Below are 19,610 nucleotides of genomic sequence, written 5' to 3' on the forward strand. Positions count from 1 at the left end.
ACACCATCCCTCACTCCGACGGCTGCTCAGCCATGGCCCACGCAGCTTCATGGGCTGAGACAGTCCCTGAGTAGCCCTGAATACAAATCACAAAAAAGGGTGACTGATGAGATTCTGCCCTTCAATTACTTATAGCCTGAGCACATCACTGAAGGGGCAATGGCAGGAGGAGAGGGCAGCAACCTGTATGCTGAGAATAGCAATTAAATCTGAGTTCAATTGCCATGAGGAAAAAATAACAGGTATGTGATTTTTGCTTTAAAAGGAGTGAAAAATCAGCCCCTCCCCAGTAGCTGTTGGACTGAGAGAGTATGTCTTCACAGCAGAGGCTCTGCAGCAAGCTCAGATGTGAGCTGAGGCAGGCACAAAGCTCTGCTGGGCATCTCTGTATCACAGGCTGTGAAAATCTAGCCTTTGGAGAGAGCTTAAAATCACGAGCACTGTTTCCTACCATGTGCCTGGATCCAAGTCTGAGAGCTGAGTTATTGATCCCTATTTTCCTATGGCACAGAAATGAAAAACAGTGCCAGGCTCCTCTGCATTCATGGCAGGGAGGAGAGCGATGGGTCTGGCTCACTCATGGGTCTGCTGACATGAGCAGATACATTGAGGGTAAAGGAGAGGAGAGAGTAAAAGCAAAATCAAAGTGTGGTCCTCTGAGCATTAAACCATCATCTGTATGATCTAAGCCCAGTCAGCTCTGGGGCACATTAAAAAATATTGCTGCCCTACAACAGATAACTCATAAATACAGACTCTCCTCCACTTCCTGTTGATAGCTCTGCCTGGAAATCCCCAGCACAGTCCAGCCCTTGCCCCCTGCTCACCAAGCTGCTGCTGCTGAGTGCCAAGCCCTCGTGCCCCACGGGCGCTTCAGTGTTTGCAGGGTGGGCTGGCAACAGGCAGCCAAGGAGAAAACTGGGAGCAACAATGGGCTTTGCTTTTGCTGGCACCTCACAACCTGCCAGAGTGGTGAGAGCTTCTCTCCAGGGAGACAGGCGCGGAGACAGCAATTGATCAGTCTGGCTGTGGTGAAAAGCCAGCAAAACGTCCCTGAAGAGGTTTTACTGCCCCTGGCTGCATGTGAGTGCCAGTCGTGAGCTGAGAGTTGGCTGCAGCAGAGTCCAGTCTCAAACAGACTGGGGGAAACAGCCAGGACCTACACAGGACCCACAGAGAGAGAGAATCTCTCTTCCCTCAGCCACCTTCCACTTTTCCCATGCCAGCTGGGGGCCTGGGCATTGCTCACCAACTTTAGGGGCTGTGCTGAGCTGCAAGGGCTTGCTCTGTACTCCAAAAGTGCCAAGAGCTGCAGAAAGAAGCAGTTTGAGGACAGCTTGCTAAGAAACAAGTGGGAGACGGGCACAGCTGCATGTCAGAGAGGGGTATCCTGAAAAGGACCCCAAAAAGGAGATCATGGCTGAAAAACCTATATATGCACAGATGGCTCTGAGTACTGGGGAGGGGATGAAGGGGCTGCATGATGGAGGGGGCATGCTCACACAGCATGAGGAGACAGGCAGGCAAGTAGGGAGAAGCAAGGAGGGGATCAGGACAAAAACAGCGTTATTTACATAAGGTTGTGGATGAGGAGCACAGGAGGTGTGCAGAAGACTTGCAGGGGAGCAAGGGATGGGTATGCCCTTGTGAAAGAGCAGAAAGACTCAAGCAAGAAAATAAGGAGCCCCACATGGATGTAGTCTCCACCAGAGTTGGCTTCTCAGGCACAGGCAAGGGAGTAGCCCCTCAGCAGCTGGGTGGTTGGGGAGGCTGCAGACAGCCAGACAAGATGACTGGGGCTGGGAAAACCTCAGCATGGAAAGAAGAGGGCTGTTGGCAATGGCAGAAAGAAACTTGGCCATATCCCTGCTTCATGACATAACGCCGGCGGGGAGAGGGCAGGCAGCTCCCATCACAGCAGGGGAGGTGGTCCAAGCTGCACGATCAGCCTCCTCCCCAGTAGAGCCACTCATTCACAGACCAATTCCATTCCCACGTAGGACAGGCTTTGGTTGACCATGCTACAGGGAAACAGCTGGTCACAGAAATAGGAGGGAGGGCATCCCCCACCTAGGATATGCTGTCCCGTCCCAGTTCTGTCGGCTCGCTGGTCCCGGTGCTTCCCAGTGCAGCGCCGGAGGTCTGCAGCTCCATCTGGTGGCTCTATGGCCAGGGCTGCTGAGGCTGTGGAGGAGAAAAGGCGCTGGGGGAGGGGGAGAGTTGGTGGGGCAAGCAGGACGGAACCCTCAAGAAACCGAATCCACGCGGCCCATGGATCACACAGGCCTTCTGTTATGTACATTTTTTTTTTTTAACCAATATCCTGCAGGTTGCACATGTGAAAAAATGGGAGAATCTTACATCAGCAGAAAAAGCAAACCCACAGTGAGCAGAGCAAAGGGCCCTGCAGGACACAGCAGGGAGGAGAGGAGAGGACTGCACCTCAGAAACTACACAGCCAGGGATTTACCTCTCTGCCATGTTCAATTTCACAGAATCACATTTGTGTCATGAAGATCTTACCAATCTCTGCTACCTCACTTCTGATTTTTCCCACCACTTGCTCCCCCCAGGACCCCAGAGAAGATGGCCTTTAGTAGCCATGGTTGTATTTAAGGCTTATGATGCGCAGGCTACAGGCTATTTCAAAAGCTTTTTCAAGCTGTTGTGGTTTAAGTCCAGACAGTAACTAAGTACCACACAGCCTCTCACTCAGTGCAACCACCTTGCCCCAGTCGGATGAGGAGGAGAATCGGGAAAGGGTAAAGTCTGTTAGTTGAAATAAAAAGTATATAATAATTGAAACAAAGTAAATATAATAATAGCAATAATAGTCATGAACAGAGAGATAATAAAGAGACGTAAAACTCAATAAAGATAAGTAATGCACACCACAATTGCTCTCCACCCGCTGACCAATGTCCAGTCCGTCCCCCAGGAGTAATTGACCCCTCCTGGCCAACTCCTCCTACGTTTATTCACTGAGCAGGACATTCTGTGGTATGGAATATCCCTTTGGCCAGTTTGAGCCAGCTGACCATGCTCCCTCCCAGCTCTTTGTGAACCTGCTTGCTGGTAAAGCATGGGAAACTGAAAAGTCCTTAACTTAGAGTAAGCACTACTTGAAACAACCAAAATATCAGTGTGTTATCAACTTTATTATTCCCATATTAAATCCAAAGTACAACATTGCAACAGCTACTAGAAAGAAAACTATCTCCATACCAGCTGAAATGAGGACACAAGCACTTACAGACCAACTTCATCTCATTTTTCTGGGCCAAAGTCATGGCCAGAGGACATTCTGTCCCCACGGGTAAGTTCTACAGGAACCCAGGAGCTCCCCCACAGGAGCAGTAAGAGTCTGAGGGGTGTCTGACTGCAGGGGGACAACAGGTTTTCTCTCAACTTTATGATGCCCACCAGATCCCTAGAGCCCTGCAGAGCAAAGTAGCAGTAGACAAGAGTCAGCATCTTCCCCTTTGCCCAAACCCTGTAGTCCAGTAAGTGCAATTTCCCCATGATTGACCCAATTAGGCAGACACTTTGGACTTGTTGCCACAGCCTTCTTATTCTTGCCCACTTTGGGCACCCATTGCCTCCAGTACTCCACTACAGGGTCCCCAACCTGTCAGGGGGTTGTATCTGCTTTTTCAGAGCCCTAGTCATAAAATTCTAGAATGGTTTGGGTCAGACGGGACCGTAAGGTCATCTCGTTCCTGGGCAGGGACACCTTCCACTAGACCAAGTTGCTCAAAGCTTTATCTAACCCAGCCTTGAATATCTCCAGGGATGGGACATCCACACCTTCTCTGGGCAATCTCTTCCAGTGCTCACCACCCTCACAGTAAAGAATTTCTTCCTGATATCTAATCTAAATCTACTCTCTTTCACTTTAAAATCATTACCCCTCATCCTATCACTATATTGCCTGAAAAAGAGTCCATTTGTGAAAGCTCAGCACCCAGATGTTTCTAGAGGAGAAAGCAATTTCTGGGCCCCTGGTGACACAAGGGACATCTGCTGGTGCACAGGGCCAGGACATAGGGTACACAGCTCATAGGAGGCAGTACCACCATCTATGGGCACCAGGTCCTCATGACTCTGCTGCAAACCTACGTCTCTAGGTGCCCCTCAGCTGCTTTGTTGGCCCAGTTCCATCAAGGCCAAAGGCAGGGGAGACTAAGGATGTGCCTCCCTGGAAGCTGAGCTCAGACAGTGGATAAAGGCAGCACCAGCTTCTCTCCAAGCTGCTCACACACACTTAGAAAAGGCTTTAGAGAAATTAAAAAGCACAAATGCATCTTTAGGCTGAGGATAAAAGTCTTGTTTTATTCTTGCAAGTAATAAACCTCATCCTTTGCATGGGGTAGCTGAGAGTTATCCACGTATGGAATATATTCCATAAGAAAGCATCACACCCACCAGCTTCCCCAAGGCTTTGGGACAAGGTGCCTGGCTGAGGCATCCTGATGTGTTCCCATGCCACCAGGAGAGCCTACCATGCCAGGAGAGCCTAGCTGAGACATAAGCCAGTTTTCCAGGTGTTCCATCAGCTCCTCGAGCCATCACCTCAGCTCTTCTTTGCAATCCCCAGGTCCCACTATATCCTGGTGAAATAAACCACAAAGAAGATGATAATTGCCAAAACAAAGAGCAAAGAGCTGCCAATGCAGCAGTAGCGTTTCCAGGGGAAGTTGCTACTGCAGGGTGAGGGGCAGTGGGTCAAGGCTGTGTGAGGCCCTGAGCCCTGGCGTTTCAGGGACCCATCTGCATCTAACAAGCACTCCCTGTCAACACATTCTGGGGCTGGGCTTGACTTGGTGTGATGGGTCCTGTCCTTGTCTGCATCCGTCAAGGCCTTCCAGGCATCCCTCAAGGCCTTCCAGGCCTTCCAGGTGTCCAGTGCTGGGGCCTGCCGTGACTTGTTGCAAATGCCGAGCCTGCAGGCCTCGCAGCGGGCACTGTCTTGAGGCCCCGTCACTGGTATATCCACCGCGACTTCCAGGAGGTCGGAGGACTGGACAGGCTTATTGTAGAAATACTGGAGGATCTTTACCACCAGATTGTGCAGAATCCTCTCCACAGTCTCCAGGCTGAACCCAGGATACTCCAGCTGGGGGTTGGGGCAGCGCCTGCATTCCTGGCGAAAGACTCGCATCCGTATTATGCCCCAGCCTGGGCACTGGCGCATGTGGAACAGGATGAGCACTTTGGCCGACGTCCATTTATGACAGCACTGGGAGCACTGAAACCTGAGAGGGCACAGATGACACCAACTCATCACAGGCTCCCCATATTGAGCCAGAGGCTTCCTGCTCAGCCAGTAGGGACCAGGGAAGCCATGGCTCCTGCAAGCTTTACACTGAACTGTCCTCCCCCTACCAGCATGATGCCAGGCTGGGGAGTTCACCACAGATGTGAGCTGAGGACTGGTTGGTCCCAGCCTTAAAGATCTTAGCAGCCAGGCTGTCTGCTGGGATCCTTCCCCCACTGCCAAGAGCAGGGGTCCTTGGGGTGGGAAACATCAGACCTCTGTTTGGGACCCCAGCCCCTCACCCATGCCAGCTCATTACAGCTCAGTAGAAAGCCAACATCAAGCCCAGGACTGGGTAAGACAAAAAAAAAGAAGTAAAATAGAAGGAAGGCGTGGGTGGAGGCTGCTGCACAGGTGAGGATCTTGAGGAGTCTAAAAATGTGCAACCCACAGCTCTTCACCTTGCACAATCTGGGCTGGAAACAAAGGTCTCCATTTGCTGCCACCTCAGCAGGGTGTCTGATCAATGCCCAGGGTGGAAATGTTTGGGATGGGGCTTCTCATCAGCAATGCAGAGCCACAGCCTCCCTCTGCTGCGAGACCTCACAGCCTGGTGCAGGTGCAGGGGCTGCTGAGGCATCACCCCAGGTCCCGGCAGACAGTGGCTCTCACTGTCCTCATCCTCTGTGTCCAAACACAGAATATTTGGTTCTAGTGTGGTGTAACTACCCCTGCTAACTGGAGGAGCTCTTGCATCTTGACACCAACATGGAGAAATTCTGGCCAAATACCAGTCGCCCTTCAGCCCTGTGGAGGCTGCTGCACTCTTCTCCCCTCTAATTATCATGTTTTCCAGTTTGGCAATAACCTACTAAGCTTTGAACAAAAATGGGAAATCCCCTTCCAGCCTCACCCACCTCCAAACTGCCCCTTTTGTGTCAAAACCTGTTTCCAACAAGCAAATTTTGAAAAAGGAAAAGATCCACATGGCAGCCCATCAACCCTTTTCCCGCTCCGATGGGGACCGAGTTGGCAGTCCCCTACCTCCCAAGAGCACGGCGCTGCACAAACTCCTTCCAGTGAGGACTGAGGGCCTTCGCCTTCAGGGTGTCATCCTCCTGAAGCATCCACTGCTCTGTTACGTGCATTTCTGCAAGCTTCTCTTTGAAAATGTCCTGCCAGCTCATCATGGTTCCACCTGGAGCTGTGGAAGTGGCAGTGACCATGCTTTCAGGTCAAGCTTGTGGCTTCTGAGGGCTAATACACGTGAAACTGTCTTTTCCCCAAGCTTTTCCTCTTTGTACAATGTCTTTGTACCTGAAGAGAGGAACCTTTGCTCTCATGTGAGCAGCACCGCCCCCTCCCAATCTCTGGGTCAACAGTCCCTGCTGACGCTGCACCAGGTCCTGGCCAGGTAAAATGTCTCCCAAAGCAAGGACAGGTGGGTTTCATCAAGATCCACACATGAACCCCTGACCCTCCAGAGCCATGCTGTCATGATGCTGCTCTGTCTATAGGCAGAGAGGTTGGAAACAAAACCCCCTGTCAGGCTGCCCATGCCCGTCACCGTTGTGGCAGTGGGGTGAACTGACAGAGGTTGCACCCAACTTAGGAATAATGGAAGTGAAACCTACACAGGACTCAGCAGCCGATAAAGCTCAGGGTAACCTTATCTCTCTCAATAGTTGCCATCAACCATGGTCTATTTTTACCAACTTTCAGCCAACTCAAGCAGAAAAAGGCCTGACATGAAACTGCAGGGTGGAAAGTTGGGAAGGACAGCACAGTATGTAAAACCAAAAGAGGTGAGGTGTGCTCTGAGCTGAGAGCACCCAGGGAAGGTATGAACAGGAGAACTGGGGCTGCTTGCAGCCCTGTCTCCCAGCTCACCCCTCTCCAGGTGCAAAGGTCCCCCAGGAGATGCCATGGAGAGCAATGCAGGACAGAGAGCAGGTTAGATAAGATGTCAAATTATAATTGGTCTTGATTTAGAGAAAGATCTGCTGCTTGATAAGGCAAGTCCAGCTTCGGGCAGTCAACGTAGGTGAGTCCCAGCAATGACAGGTTGGCAGAGAGCCTCTGATCTTTGCTGCTGGAAGGGAAAAGCCAACAAGTCGTTTGTACCAAGAGCCCTCCAACACCTTCACAATGTGTGCTGCCAGTCCTGTGAGAGTAGAGGGACATAACAAGGTCCCAGGGCAGACCACATCTTCAGCTTTGAGGTTCTTTCCTGTTTTGAGGTCCTTCCACTCTTAATTACCCCTTGATGCTATCATCTGAAGCAGGATTAGGAGGAAGGAAAGAGCGTTCTTGGATGCAGAGGATCCTTATGAAGGGGTAGAAAGCCCTAACCAGTGGATGGGACCTGAGTCACCCCTTACCCAAGAGCCATACTATGGGTACATGGGGTCCTGCTTCGGCTAAGGCAGTGAACTACAAGCAGGACAGTGAAGTCATGGTGAAGGTCACCAGTGAAGGCTGGTCATCCCACCAGCCCTTTCCAGTGTTCACAGGTGGGGATCAGGGAACATCCCTGGCTCAGCGCTGGTACATAAGAGGAAGGGAGGAAGTAGCAAATCTCCTTGGCCTCTTCTCACTCCTTTCCCAGTGGATCTCATTTCTACAGGTTCACTATAGAAGACTCCTTCATGCATCCTGTCACAAAGGGGTCTCCAGGGCTGCAAATCTTGTGGTGCAGAAAGTGGGAGCTAAGCAGCATCAAGGCTTGCCTTACAGTGGGCACCATGGCCTAGTATGACATGGTGACCCAGCAGCAGCAGGGTACCAGAATGGGGTCCTCGCCCTGCAGCATCTGCCTGCCCCCTTGGACTTCTCTGTGTTATTGTCCAAGATTTACTCTGTGGGGGTTTGAATGCAAGAAAAATGCAGGCAGATCTGCCTGTGTTCCACCCCAAACACACTGATTGCTTCATCTGGAGGGTCTGTGCTTTCAGCCCAGCTCTTCCTCCCCAGGACTGCTGCCACAGGGCAGAGGGATGCTCCCGATGGGACAAGCACCGCTCCCCATGCTTCCCACTCCAGGGGCCAAAATGCTGCCCCTCAGACACAGTGTTCAGCGGGGATCCAGTGACACTCCTTGCATAGGGATGGGTCCCTGTCTCCAAAACCCAGCTGTGATGGAAACCAGTCCCCTGTTACATCATGGCAACACAACTCAAATCACAACTCACAATGCGCCGAGCCCTCACAGTCATCTCTGAGACAGAGCTGGGTGCTGGTCCCTCTATTAAAGATTTTGACTTACTTTTACTAAAGGGACTTTCCCAGAACCACCCCCAGAGCTGAAACTGCTTTGACGTCCTGTTCTGTTTCACACACACGTCCTGGCTCTGCCCAAGCACCTTGCTGCTTACCAGCACCTGTTTGGAAACCAAAGCTGCTGCCACAGGGAGTAGCTCAACCTCAACAGAGAGCAGGGATGAGCCCTGTTCTGGACACAGAATGACCCCACTGGGCTGGCAGCCCTTGCTGGAGACAGACCCTGACAATCCTCTCCATTCCGGCATGCTGGTCATGGGTCCTCCATGGGATATGTGAAGGAAGCACACAAGGTGCAGCCTGTGTGGTAATTTCCCTGCTGCTTTCACACAACCTGAAATGATTTTTCACTTCAGCTCCCACCCCTGTGTGAGCAGCCCCTGCGGAAGCGGGAAAGTTTCCCAAGGTTCTTTCTCCTCCTCTTCATCTCTCAGTATCAGGTCCTCTGGAAATGGGGGTATGCCCAAGCCAGATTTTAGAGAGGGCACATTGCCCCATCACCCTGGACTTATGGGATGGAGCAGTATGCTGAGCGATGGGGAGAGATTTAATGGAGCAGGTGGATGTGAAGATGTGGGCAGGTATCAGTCCACATGGATTTGGGATACCTGACTTTCAGGTGAGCCTTGTGGTGGTCCCTCCAGTCGTAAGGAGAGAGCTCAGCACCCTCCAACAAGGCTCTGCCCCAGTTCCATGGACAGTAGGTTTGGTCTTGGGGCAGTGGAGCCTGGCCCTCTGAGCCCCCATGTGTCATGATCTGGCCTGCCAGCCCCCTCCTTGAGTATCACATCCCAGCAAAGGGAAGAAGAGAGAGAAGAAACTGGAGACGACTCAAAGCAAAACTAGAGAAAGCAAAATCAGGGCGGCGGAAGGAAACACAGACATTCTACAGCAGGTTGGTGACAGGCAGGGCAAGGTTTTTGGTGGGACAGGACAGAGATGCTGTGGCCTGGACGCCTCAGGACACACCAGGGCTGTGCAAGCTGGCCATGGTTAGGGACCCAGGCAGCCTGCCCAACAGCCCATCCCTCCCATGACCAATGACACCACCCACTATCTCACCCCAACCTGTCTCTTCCAGGACTGACATCTGCTTTCCCAGCAAGTCAAGGCCATGGCAGTGCTTCCACACCACAATGCCACATAGACCAGTGCCATGCACAGACCACCTCATTAACCCAAATAACCCACATACCCGCTGCAGCATCTCCAGCCTAACCTCTTCCAAACCAAAACACATCTTCAAGACCTCCCAGTGATCAGGACAGTGCTCACCTGAAAATGACCTTACTATTCTATGTCCTGACCAACCCTTCCCCCCCCACCCAGCATCTGCAATGCCCTGTTTTTCAGGAACAGCACTTTGCTGCTCCATGGCATAGCTCTCCTCAAAGACACTGCTGCAAATGTCTCTCCATCTTCATCTACCTGCCCAGTTTTCCCAATATATGGTTTATAAGTTCAGATTTCTTTAAGGGAAACAGGTTTTTTTAAGGGGTGTTTGTTTACATGTTGTTCCCAACCATCTTTAATCAAGGCTGGGGTATATAAGGAGCCAGGTTGGCTCCCAAGCATCATGTAGAGGGTTTTGTTTGCCTAGGTATAGCTCAGGCACGAGAAGTCACACATCCTAGCTGACAGGGACCAGTCTCAGATATCACAGAGGGGTCTGGCCACTCTCCAACATCAAGACCCCAGGGTGGGACCAGGGATGAGGTTCTCCAGAGGTCACAGCTGATGTGTGGTCTCAGGGAGCTGACAAAGCATTTTGACACTGACATTGGTGACAGCCACTCCTCGGGGAAGTGCTGAGTGTCTGCGGTCAGAAGCGGTTGCTGTGACTGCCAGACCAGAGTGTGCAGGAAATGCAGCAGCTTCAGCACCCACAGCCACCCCCCTGGCTCCACCCAGGTCCCAGTACGGGAGAAGCCCTGGCACATCGATGGAGGGGCTGGGGGGATACGTGTCTGCAGGGTGGAGGGTGTATTTGGTAAGAATAACTGTGCAAATCTGGGGATGTACACACAAATTTGCACGGGGAGTTGCTTGCACATCTGTGTGTTCACAAGCATTCGTGTGTGCTTGCACATGAGTGTGCACGGCCAGGCTGGGGATGCTTGCTCTGGGGGGATAGAGAGTGGAAAAAACTGGACACGCACACCACCCCCACCCGGTTTGGCTGCTGTGCACTTCTGAGCTTTGTGCAAGGGGAGGAAGTTGCTGGGAGCATTCTCCATAGCTTATATCACTATGCCAAGGGGAATGAGGTGGGCAGACCCAAAACTAAACCCTATCTCCTCTGGCATTGCAGGGGTTATTCCCAGTGATGACACATCTGAGAACACAGAGTCAGGTCCAGGTGCTATTTAATTTTTCAGGGCCTTGTTCTTTTCCCTCTTGCACTGATGTAAGCCACCATTTACTCAAAATGGGATGGAGGACCAGTCTTGAACCCTGTTCTTACTCTGTCAGTGGCCAGTGACTCTAAGGTGCAGGGCTTAGTCCCAGTGGCTGTGACGCTGCAGGGAACAAGGTTAAAATCCAGAGTCAGGTGGTCAGGTCTGCCTAAACACCTTCAGCAAACCTCCCCTCCACAGCCTAAACCAATGACTACTGAAACCCTGCCACCTACAGCCCTTCAGAACCAACAAAACAGCTGCAGCAGAAAGGATGTGCCCCAAAACCACACCAGGCCCATCACAGCCCAGTCTCTTCTTGATGTGGGCAGGGAAAGCCAAAGGACTTGACGGTGTCAACTCAGCCCCCTCAAAAACCTTTGCATCCTAGGTGGAAATGAGTTTACTTGAGTCTTTCCTTAATTTGGAGTGGAGAAAAGGGGCATAAACCTGCCAGTTAGTGCAAATAGCCGGCGGCCAACTGATATGGGTGCAGTGGTGGGCAAAACCAGGAGGACTGTGATAGGGAGGGATGGGAGGGATGATAGGATGATAGGAGGGATGTAGGATGGTGGAGTTGGGAAAGCCAGAACTGGGAACTTCTCAGGACAGGAGGTAAAACAGCTTCTTCTAGATCCTGCCCAGTGACTCTGGGAAGACCAAACTACCATCACCAGGCTGGAGGGAGAGTGAAAACTGCACGTCAGCTCTCCTGGCTTGCACAGAAAGACAAAAGAACAGCTCCTGCACACAAACACGCTCCACTCCCCATTCCCAAGCAGGATGCTGGGGTGTGGGGCCTGACACCCATCTGAAGGCACTGCTTGGTTTAGAGATGCCCAGTTGGGGGCTTGAAACCTGCATCCCACCTGTAGCTCATCACAACCCTATTCCTGCTCTGGCTAGCACAGTCAGTGCCGTGCCCAGTGCAGGGGAGTATAGCTCATGTCTCTGCCAGTGCTGGGCACCCCGTGCTCCAAATAGGGATGGGAGATGGTGTCTGGCAGCCTGGAGCATCCCCACCCTAAACATCCCCAGAGCCCAGCCTTTCTCCCTGCAAGGGGCAGGATTGCAGCAAGGCTGATGGGGATTGGAGGGGCCCAGGCACTGACACAGGCTGGATATTCTCCCATCCCAAATGTCAGAGGGAGATGCTTTTGCTACACCTCCAACCCCACCAGAGAGCTTGAGAGCCTCCAGGCAGCTGCAGACCACAATCCACCAAGAGAGGAAGGGACTCAGCCCCAACTGCTCCTGTAGGAGTCATAGCTGCAGCCAGGGGGGGCAGGAAGGGCTCAAGATCCGGCACCTCTGCCGCCTGAGAGGTAGATTGGAAAATATGAAGCAGGGCCCACTGGCCTACCCTCTCACCGGTGTTGTGTCTGACAGGAAAGCCAAAACCAAAACTGCTGACTGAGCTCACGCTTCTCACCCACTGTGGCTGCCTCCTGCCTTGGTTTTCCGGGCCCTGCCGGCCACAGAAGATCTCTGACAGAGCCACTGGGGCAAAGGAGCAGGGCTGCTGCTGGCAAAATGCCCTGATGGGCTGAACCACACATTGGCCTGAGTCAATGTCTTGGGAGTTACAACACTGCCCATGGAGGCTACTGGAAGCCTTCAGCAGCACCAGGGACAAAGGAAGGCCACCATATCCACTCTCCCACCCTGAAGGAAGCTGAAAGACAACCCAAATGGATGTTTATCCCATCTGGTCCCCTCTGGAAGTTTCTCATGGACTTTCCAGTCCCCACAGAGGACAAGATGTGGTGCCTGGCTTGCCTCACCCCTTCCCCCAGCACCCAGGCTGGGTCCCACGAGGCTTACTGGAAGTAAGTGAAGAAAAAACCTGCTAACGGTGCTGCTGAAGTGTGAGATGCAAGTGATTCTTCTCTGTTTTCACTGGTTTTCACAGTCTCCTAGTAGGTCTCTGCTGCCTTCAAAGCCACTCCTTACTGGGGTTTCTCCCCTCTTGAGCAGCTGTCATTTCTTTCCGCTCTGGTTTCTGGCAGGCGCCACAGCCCTGGCACCTCTTTCAAGAGGGAAAGTGGAAGTTCAGAGCCAGAAAGCTACACTGAGCACCATGCTGTGAGCTGTATCCTGGCTGATGGCAGCCAGACCCTTGACACAGCAAGTACACACATCCCCACAGGCTGAGTGAGTGCCCCGGGGCGAGTCTGGTAAGGGGGGTGTCTGGGTTTGCAGCTGCACCTGAGTGACCAGCTCAGACAGGGGCAGGAGGAAAAAGAGCATCAGCCTCTGAAATTATTAAGAGCAGCTTTGTGGAAGAGCAGCTTGCATATCTCACACAGAGACCCAGGAACCACAACAGATGCCACCACGTCCCAGTGCTGCACAGCACTTGCCTGCACTGCAAGAGCCGTTATTTGCCTGCCCACGCACTTGCCATGACAAGTGAACAAACACCCCATATGCAAAACCCTTTATTCACCCCCATGGCCAGATTCGACTCCCACCTGTGGTCGGAAGGACGTAGGGGTAGATCTCCCCTCTTGGAGAGAAGGAAAGTGCCTGGAGAAAGGAGGAAAACTGCCCACTTCCCAGGGGTTTCTTTAAATAGGAGAACACAAGGCAGTCTCTGTTCTGAGCAAGCAGAAGCCCTAAGCCCTGGGTTTCCATGAGCAGCATCTCACAGGAACCACTCCAGCTCTGGCCTCCAGCATTTCCTCCAACAGTCGTGCTTTCCTAGTTGGGTCAGACCTGGGGAAGGGAAGCAGCAAGGCCACTCCACAGAGCCCTGGGTAGAGGTAGAAAACTGAGGCATGACGTAAATCGTCTTTGGGATAGACCTGTTGATGCCACTGCTTTGTCCCAGCCCATCCTCCCTGCCTTGAGTGAAGAGGCAGCACATGGAGCCCGGCAGGGACTTTCCTCATCCTGTGGTACCCACCCCACGGTCACGATAACACCATGGCCAGGACTGTCTGATATCATCTCCAGCAGCAGCATCTCTGTTGTTTCCTGGTATGCTGGATTTTTCCCAACTGCAAACTGCAGTGGGAGCAAGGGACCAGGGCAGCATCTTCATGCCCACACCCTGGTGAGGAGGGACCCTGATCCTCAGCAGGGCTGTGAGTGCAGATGTCGAGTCCTCTCATCCTGACGTTTCTTGCCCCGCTCCGGCGTGACGGGTTTCTCCTCTGGGAAGATGATAGTGGCATATTCTGTCTGGTCAGCTGGCTGGGTCTTGGGGGGCACCTGGGTGCACTGATCCCTCTGAAACTCCAGCACACCATAGTCCACAGTAGATACGGACACCACAGGGGGCTTCTCTTCCTTCTGCAAGGAAACCCCATTGTGGTGATTCAACGTCCAGAGGTACCTGCCATCACCAGCACAAGCCCCCTTTTTTACAGCAAGTGCCAGAATCAGGTTTGAGGCATCCCAGGAGAGTGAGAGAGATACAAAGCAGAAAGATGCACAGACCTGGGATAGCATGTGCCCAGAGGAACCAGATCTTGAGACTTAGTTCACTGCAAAGCCATGTGTGTCTTAGTTCTCTGCCTCTGCAAGCAGGCTGAGTTCTCTCCCTGTCCTGCAGTGGAAGGCAGGGCTGCGCTAGAAGCCCTTTTCCTACCTCTCCATTGGGCTTGAAGATGGCACAGTCTGCATGAAAAGAGCCTGAGGCTGGGTTTGCTCAGCCCAGAGAAGAGAGAGAGCAGGGTAACCTACTCCTTGCCTTCAGCTACCAAATTAATGGGGTAGGAGGGAAGATGGAGACAGATCCCTCCTGGAGATGCTTGGCAAAAGGGAGAAGAAACCAGGCACCAAATGTAGCAAAATAAATTGTAGCTTAATATATTGGGGGGAAACATTCTCCCATTTTCTACAGCAATGCAATCCACTGTCAAAGATAGCTCTGCTTTGATAAAGGGTTGGACTAGAGAATCCCATCCTCTCTGGGGCGTTGGTTTTTTTTGGTTTTGTAATGGGACTGTTCTGCTGCAGGTGCAGAAAAGCAGTTGTAGCTGTGCAGAAAAGATCGAGCAGCAGCAGAGAAGACAGCAGAAGTAAGATGCTTGTGAAGGACTGATAAAGGGAGGCGGTCCACCCTGCTCACCCCAGAGATGCCACAATGCTCCCCTGCAGCACAGCAGGGAGACAGAGGCAGAAAACTCACCGCTGGCATGTTTTCACTTGATGGTTTCTGTACATCTGCAAAGTAACACGCTTGGTTAGAAGAGACTTGTTTACCACAACAGCATGAGCTGACCCAGCTCCCCTGCCTTAGAGAGCGCTGGACTAATTTCACCACACTCTTTCTCTACTCAGGATCTAACACCCTGAGCATTACAAGGACAAGTGAGACACCAGCCCACAGTCTAGAGTTTAATTTGAATTAATGGAATGCAGGGGAGCCCCCTGTGAGAGCCCCTGGGGTGCCTGCAGAGTGGCTGAGGTGATGCCCTGTGCTGCAGCAGGGTGATAATGAGATGCTCCAAAGGTGCCTGGGCAAGGGGCATGGGAGGGCTTCATGTGCAGCATTAAGGCACCACACCAAGGAGTGGTGTAGAGCCACTGCATGTGGTCTGGGGGCTCTACAATGGGCAAGCAGGGCTCGAAGCCCCCATCTCCCCCAGGCATGGAGATGTCTGTCCCATAGGGATATGTCACAGCAGAGTTTAGCATGTTGAACCAGCCCATGCACCCCAAGCAGCTGCAGACATCTGGCTGATCCCTAGTCCCAGGCTGGGTTTGCATGGCCCCCAGGGGTATCGTACCTCCTCTCCTGTATGTGATGGTGAGGTAGCCAAAGATCAGCAGCAGAATCACTCCAGCCAGAAGCAGGATGCCCAGGAGCATGGCCTTGATGTGGTCTGAGGGGTTGCCTTCCTCTATCTCTGGCTCCTCAGTGGGATTCATCTCAGGGGCTGCTGCAATAGCCATTCAAAAACAGCAGGTCAAGAGTGGAAAATGGTCTCTATAGTTCTTGTGAAAGGCAACAGAGGAACATGGGGGCTGTCCTCAGAACAGGTTCAGTCCCAGAAAGGCTGCCACAGCCCCACCATCCCTCCAGGGGCCCTGATTTTGGGCTGACATGGGAGATGTTTTGGATGTGTCCCATTCCTTCCCATTGTAGGTGGTGAAGATGATCCCACACCTCTGAGAGTTGGGGTGCAGAGGGCCAAGGCTCCATTCTGCACCTGCAGGCAGTCCTGTGGCATGACTCTATGCTCAGCAGAGCCCCATGGAGGACAGAGTTGCCCCAGGCCTCCCTGCCATGTCCACATCCTGGGGTCAGCACAGCATCAGCTCGCATTGGGAAGAGATGTTGTGGAAGACAGTGACTTTTGCAGAGTTTTTCCTTTTTATAAAAGGTCAGCTTGAGCCCCACAAAGCCCCTCTGCTGTCAAGCAAGGATATGGCAGAGACTGCTGCAAGATCTCAGTCTCACACACCATGAGACTATCAGACCCTCACAGAGCATGATTTTGCAGTGTCAGTATCTACACCAACACTGGCTGTTCGAGGTGTCTGAGCCCTGGTCATCACCCCAAACACAATTCCTGTCCCCAGAGGAGCTGTTCAAGGATGAAGGCAGTTCCCTACACTGGTCTCAGCCTCCATCAATGGGTAAGAATTGCTTCTCCCCACAGCATTACTGGGGACACAGCCCCAGCAGGATGGAGACCTCCTGCATCAGGACCACATCCAGATACAGTGTTCACAGGGAGGTTAGCCTGTATTCCTGGACCTCAACCCTGAATGCAAAGGAGAGGGGAAAGGGCAGGGCTGTGCTCTCCTGACCCATGTCAGATCCTCCACCAGCAGGGTACTGTCTGCCTTAAGCCCTGGAGCTACAATGTGTTACCCATCAGCTCAGCCCCAAGCCTGACCTGTGACCATCAGCTGGGACCGGTTGCTCTCCATCAAAAGGAATTTATTGGGTTCAAAGAAGGTGATCAGTCCACAGTAGTAGGAACCTGAGTCATTTTGGTGGAGGTTCCGGATCTCAATCTTGAAGACAGGAGTGTGGTTGGTGAGCCGGTACTTCTCCGTCTCCATCCTGGGGTTGTTTGGGCTGATCTCAGCTATTTTTTGGGCTTGGCTGTGGTTGGTGTCCTTGTACCAATTGAGGCTGTACTCTGAGCCAGAGTCACTCTCCATGGAGATATTGCAGGAGAAGGTGGCTATGCCACCTTCATGGAAAGTTAACACTGATGGGAAGATAGTCACTGTTTGGGAGAGAGGAAACAAGGAGCAGACCCAGTTACAGCAGGCATAGATCTCAGAAACAGTCATACCCCCTGTGCAGGAGCCTGGGATGCAAGCCCAGTCCACTTCATTACTCTGGGTCACAGCGAGGTACATTAGTCCATGCCTCTTCCCTCCTGAGTGCGTGCCTGCTGGCTGGAGGGGGACCCTCAGAGTTAGTAACTGTACTATGAAGTGGTTTCAGCAGAGCAAGTTGTGCTCTGCGCTAACTAAAATTGGCACAGAACAACTGTACTGGGGAAAACAAACGTTGAGGGTTGTATTATTTTTAAATCTATGCTATATTTTGATGTCTGAGTCATCTTCCCTCCAGCTGATGCTGACTCTGAAAGTGAGCAGAGGGACTGAGTCCTGGGTCGGGGCAGTGCCCTCCAGTGCAGCCCATCTCATGCCTGGCTGCCTGCTGGGATGCTCTGGCTCTCCCCACTGCACCATGCTTGGACCTCAGAACAGGCAGGAGCTGCCCACGGTACAGTATTTGCTATCTCCATCCTGAGACCACCTAACAGGTCAGAGCAACCTGGAGCTTACAATGTCATCCCTTTCCAGCTGCCTGTCCCCAAACTGTGTGCCCCCCACCCTGGGGGTCTCAGATGGGCTTGCCAGGTTGTTCCCATCACAGAGGGCAGTCAGCTACAGCCACAGGCCTCTTGGCCTGCTGCTTCACCACATTTCCCTTCCCATTATGCCAGCAGGTTCAACCCCTCTGGGCAGCGGGGATGCTGCGAACATGGGCCAGGCACACAGAAGAACACAGTAGTTGTTGCACTAATTTCTGTTCAGAGCAATAAAAAGTGGGAAGAGGCATTTTTCACATGGGTTACCTGACCAAGTGATTCAAACCACCAAGGCTTTGAAAAGTCCCTGTCATTAAAAAATTTACCTTCCCTTTTCAGAAATCAACACCAATAGCAGCCCCAGAGCTTACAGGAGAGCCAGAAAGTCCCTCCTGTCCCTCCAGCTCTGGCCTGAGGCTGTAGGACCACAATCTCAGTGTCACCAACCAGCAAATGGACCTGGACAATTCCATGAATAGATACAAGATCAGATGGAAAACTGGGCTGAGAAATGAGGGACGAGATCAAACAGGAGGGAAGGAGGGAGAGAAGTGCCCCAGTTCCCATCAGCAGGATCAGCTGTGGCAGTGCCCACACTAAGAGATAGAATTTTTGAAGAGTTTTGAATTGCAGTTTTTGAATTTTGCAGTGTTTCATGTTTAACAGGAAATATCTGGCAGGTTCAGGGCTTTGCTTTCTGTCATTGCTGGTGCCAACAATGAATGAAGTGTTCGGAGGACATCTGAAAGCAGATGTTGGATTTACACGTTTCCCTGCATCTTCCCAGCACCAGAGGTAACATCTGCTCCAAAGAACGCCCAGCCCTGCGCCCACCACCAGGACAGAAAACGAATCCACCAAGAGTCAGGCTGGGAGAAAGGGGGAACATAGTTTCACCAGGGCTTCATTTGCTCTGCCATGACTCACCCCTTCCCCTCAACCTCTCCTTCTTCCCCAAATTTCATCCAGAGCAAGGACCCTGGCTCCCTCAGTGTCAAGTCCAAAACAGGAGTTGCAGCCCAAGGGCACAGACTGAAGCCAAGCCAGAGCAGAAAACACCAGACTCCACATGGCACCGACAAACCCATCAAACCCTAACTACAGTCACTGTGCCACAACACAGCTCTGGTGTCAGAGCTGTGTGCCCTTCCCCATCTGTTAATCCCGCTTCTGCCTCAAGCATCCCCATGTCCTTTGTTTCAGCCACACGTACCCAAAAGCTTTGAGGTCTTTGCCTTCTTGATGCCAGATTCTTAGTTAGTTAGACTAGCCTTTAGACATTTTCCAAGAGCTACAAATGACACACGCTATGCCAGCGAGTATGGCACACTCCAGTACCTACCCCGGCGGCAGCAGGCCAGTGTGGGCCCACAGCAGAGCAGGATGGCACAGAGGCCAGCCAGGGCCACCTCCATTCTGCCCCACGTCGTCTTTTAGGCACCTGGAGCGGCGGCGAGGCGGTGGGTCCCCTGCCCAGGCAGATGCGATGTGCTGTGCTGTATGTGCTCTGCCGGCCCCGGCTCTCTCTGTGCCGCCTCCCCCGCAGCGGCAGCTTGTTCTCTGTCGTATGCTGCAAGGGCTGGGTGGAAATGAAACGTGCCCGTCTCTCCCCCAGAGGGAAACCCGGGCTGCCTCCCGCCCCCAGCTTCCTCCTCTCGGAGGCAGGGATCAGCTGAGCCATACATGGCCTCTTTCCCCTCCTTGCTTTCCCACGCAGGCAACCAGCTACCGAGTAGCAGGGACAGGCACCTCTGAGCCTGAACCCTTTTTGGGGATGGAGCAGGCAGGGGCCACGTGGGACAGGTCCTCAGTTCCAAGCCTGGCACATAAGTAAAAGCTGTCTTGGGTTCCCAGGCACCCATGGGTGTTCCCATCAGGTGCCCAAGG

At 52.6% G+C, this 19,610-nt stretch overlaps 2 protein-coding genes across 3 annotated transcripts; both read right to left on the minus strand.

Moving 5' to 3' along the window:
• Positions 1-4,331: 4,331 nt before the first annotated feature.
• On the minus strand, positions 4,332-6,597 carry LOC113949173 (receptor-transporting protein 3-like). Its single transcript, XM_027647437.1, has 2 exons — positions 6,302-6,597; positions 4,332-5,255 (listed from the first exon to the last, which is right to left on the minus strand). The coding sequence occupies exons 1-2, from the start codon at positions 6,481-6,483 to the stop codon at positions 4,604-4,606; spliced, it is 834 nt and encodes a 277-aa protein (XP_027503238.1). The 5' UTR covers positions 6,484-6,597; the 3' UTR covers positions 4,332-4,603.
• A 6,779-nt stretch (positions 6,598-13,376) lies between these two features.
• PDCD1 (programmed cell death 1) lies at positions 13,377-19,299 on the minus strand. 2 transcript variants are annotated; one of them, XM_027647557.1, is made up of 5 exons: positions 19,066-19,299; positions 16,788-17,126; positions 15,672-15,821; positions 15,071-15,105; positions 13,377-14,229 (listed from the first exon to the last, which is right to left on the minus strand). In XM_027647557.1, exons 1-5 carry the CDS (start codon positions 19,136-19,138, stop codon positions 14,011-14,013), a joined length of 816 nt encoding a protein of 271 aa, XP_027503358.1. In that variant the 5' UTR covers positions 19,139-19,299; the 3' UTR covers positions 13,377-14,010. The 2 variants fall into 2 exon arrangements, with proteins under 2 accessions (XP_027503358.1, XP_027503357.1); XM_027647556.1 differs by having other exon boundaries at positions 15,672-15,824.
• Between the last annotated feature and the right edge of the window lie 311 nt (positions 19,300-19,610).

Source organism: Corapipo altera, unplaced genomic scaffold (assembly GCF_003945725.1).
Source record: "Corapipo altera isolate COAL_440 unplaced genomic scaffold, ASM394572v1 113, whole genome shotgun sequence".
NCBI classification, from domain to species: domain Eukaryota; kingdom Metazoa; phylum Chordata; class Aves; order Passeriformes; family Pipridae; genus Corapipo; species Corapipo altera.

What these genes read in the sequence shown, in the direction of transcription:
- LOC113949173 (XM_027647437.1), bottom strand. Translation starts at nt 6,483, where the DNA reads ATGGTCACTGCCACTTCCACAGCTCCAGGTGGAACCATGATGAGCTGG. An exon ending in CAGCGCCGTGCTCTTGGGAG is followed by an intron (nt 5,256 to 6,301) that starts GTAGGGGACTGC and finishes GTGCCCTCTCAG; the next exon opens with GTTTCAGTGCTCCCAGTGCT.
- PDCD1 (XM_027647556.1), bottom strand. Translation starts at nt 19,138, where the DNA reads ATGGAGGTGGCCCTGGCTGGCCTCTGTGCCATCCTGCTCTGCTGTGGG. An exon ending in GTCCCAGCTGATGGTCACAG is followed by an intron (nt 15,825 to 16,787) that starts GTCAGGCTTGGG and finishes TGGCTATTGCAG; the next exon opens with CAGCCCCTGAGATGAATCCC. An exon ending in CATCACATACAGGAGAGGAG is followed by an intron (nt 15,106 to 15,671) that starts GTACGATACCCC and finishes GTTACTTTGCAG; the next exon opens with ATGTACAGAAACCATCAAGT.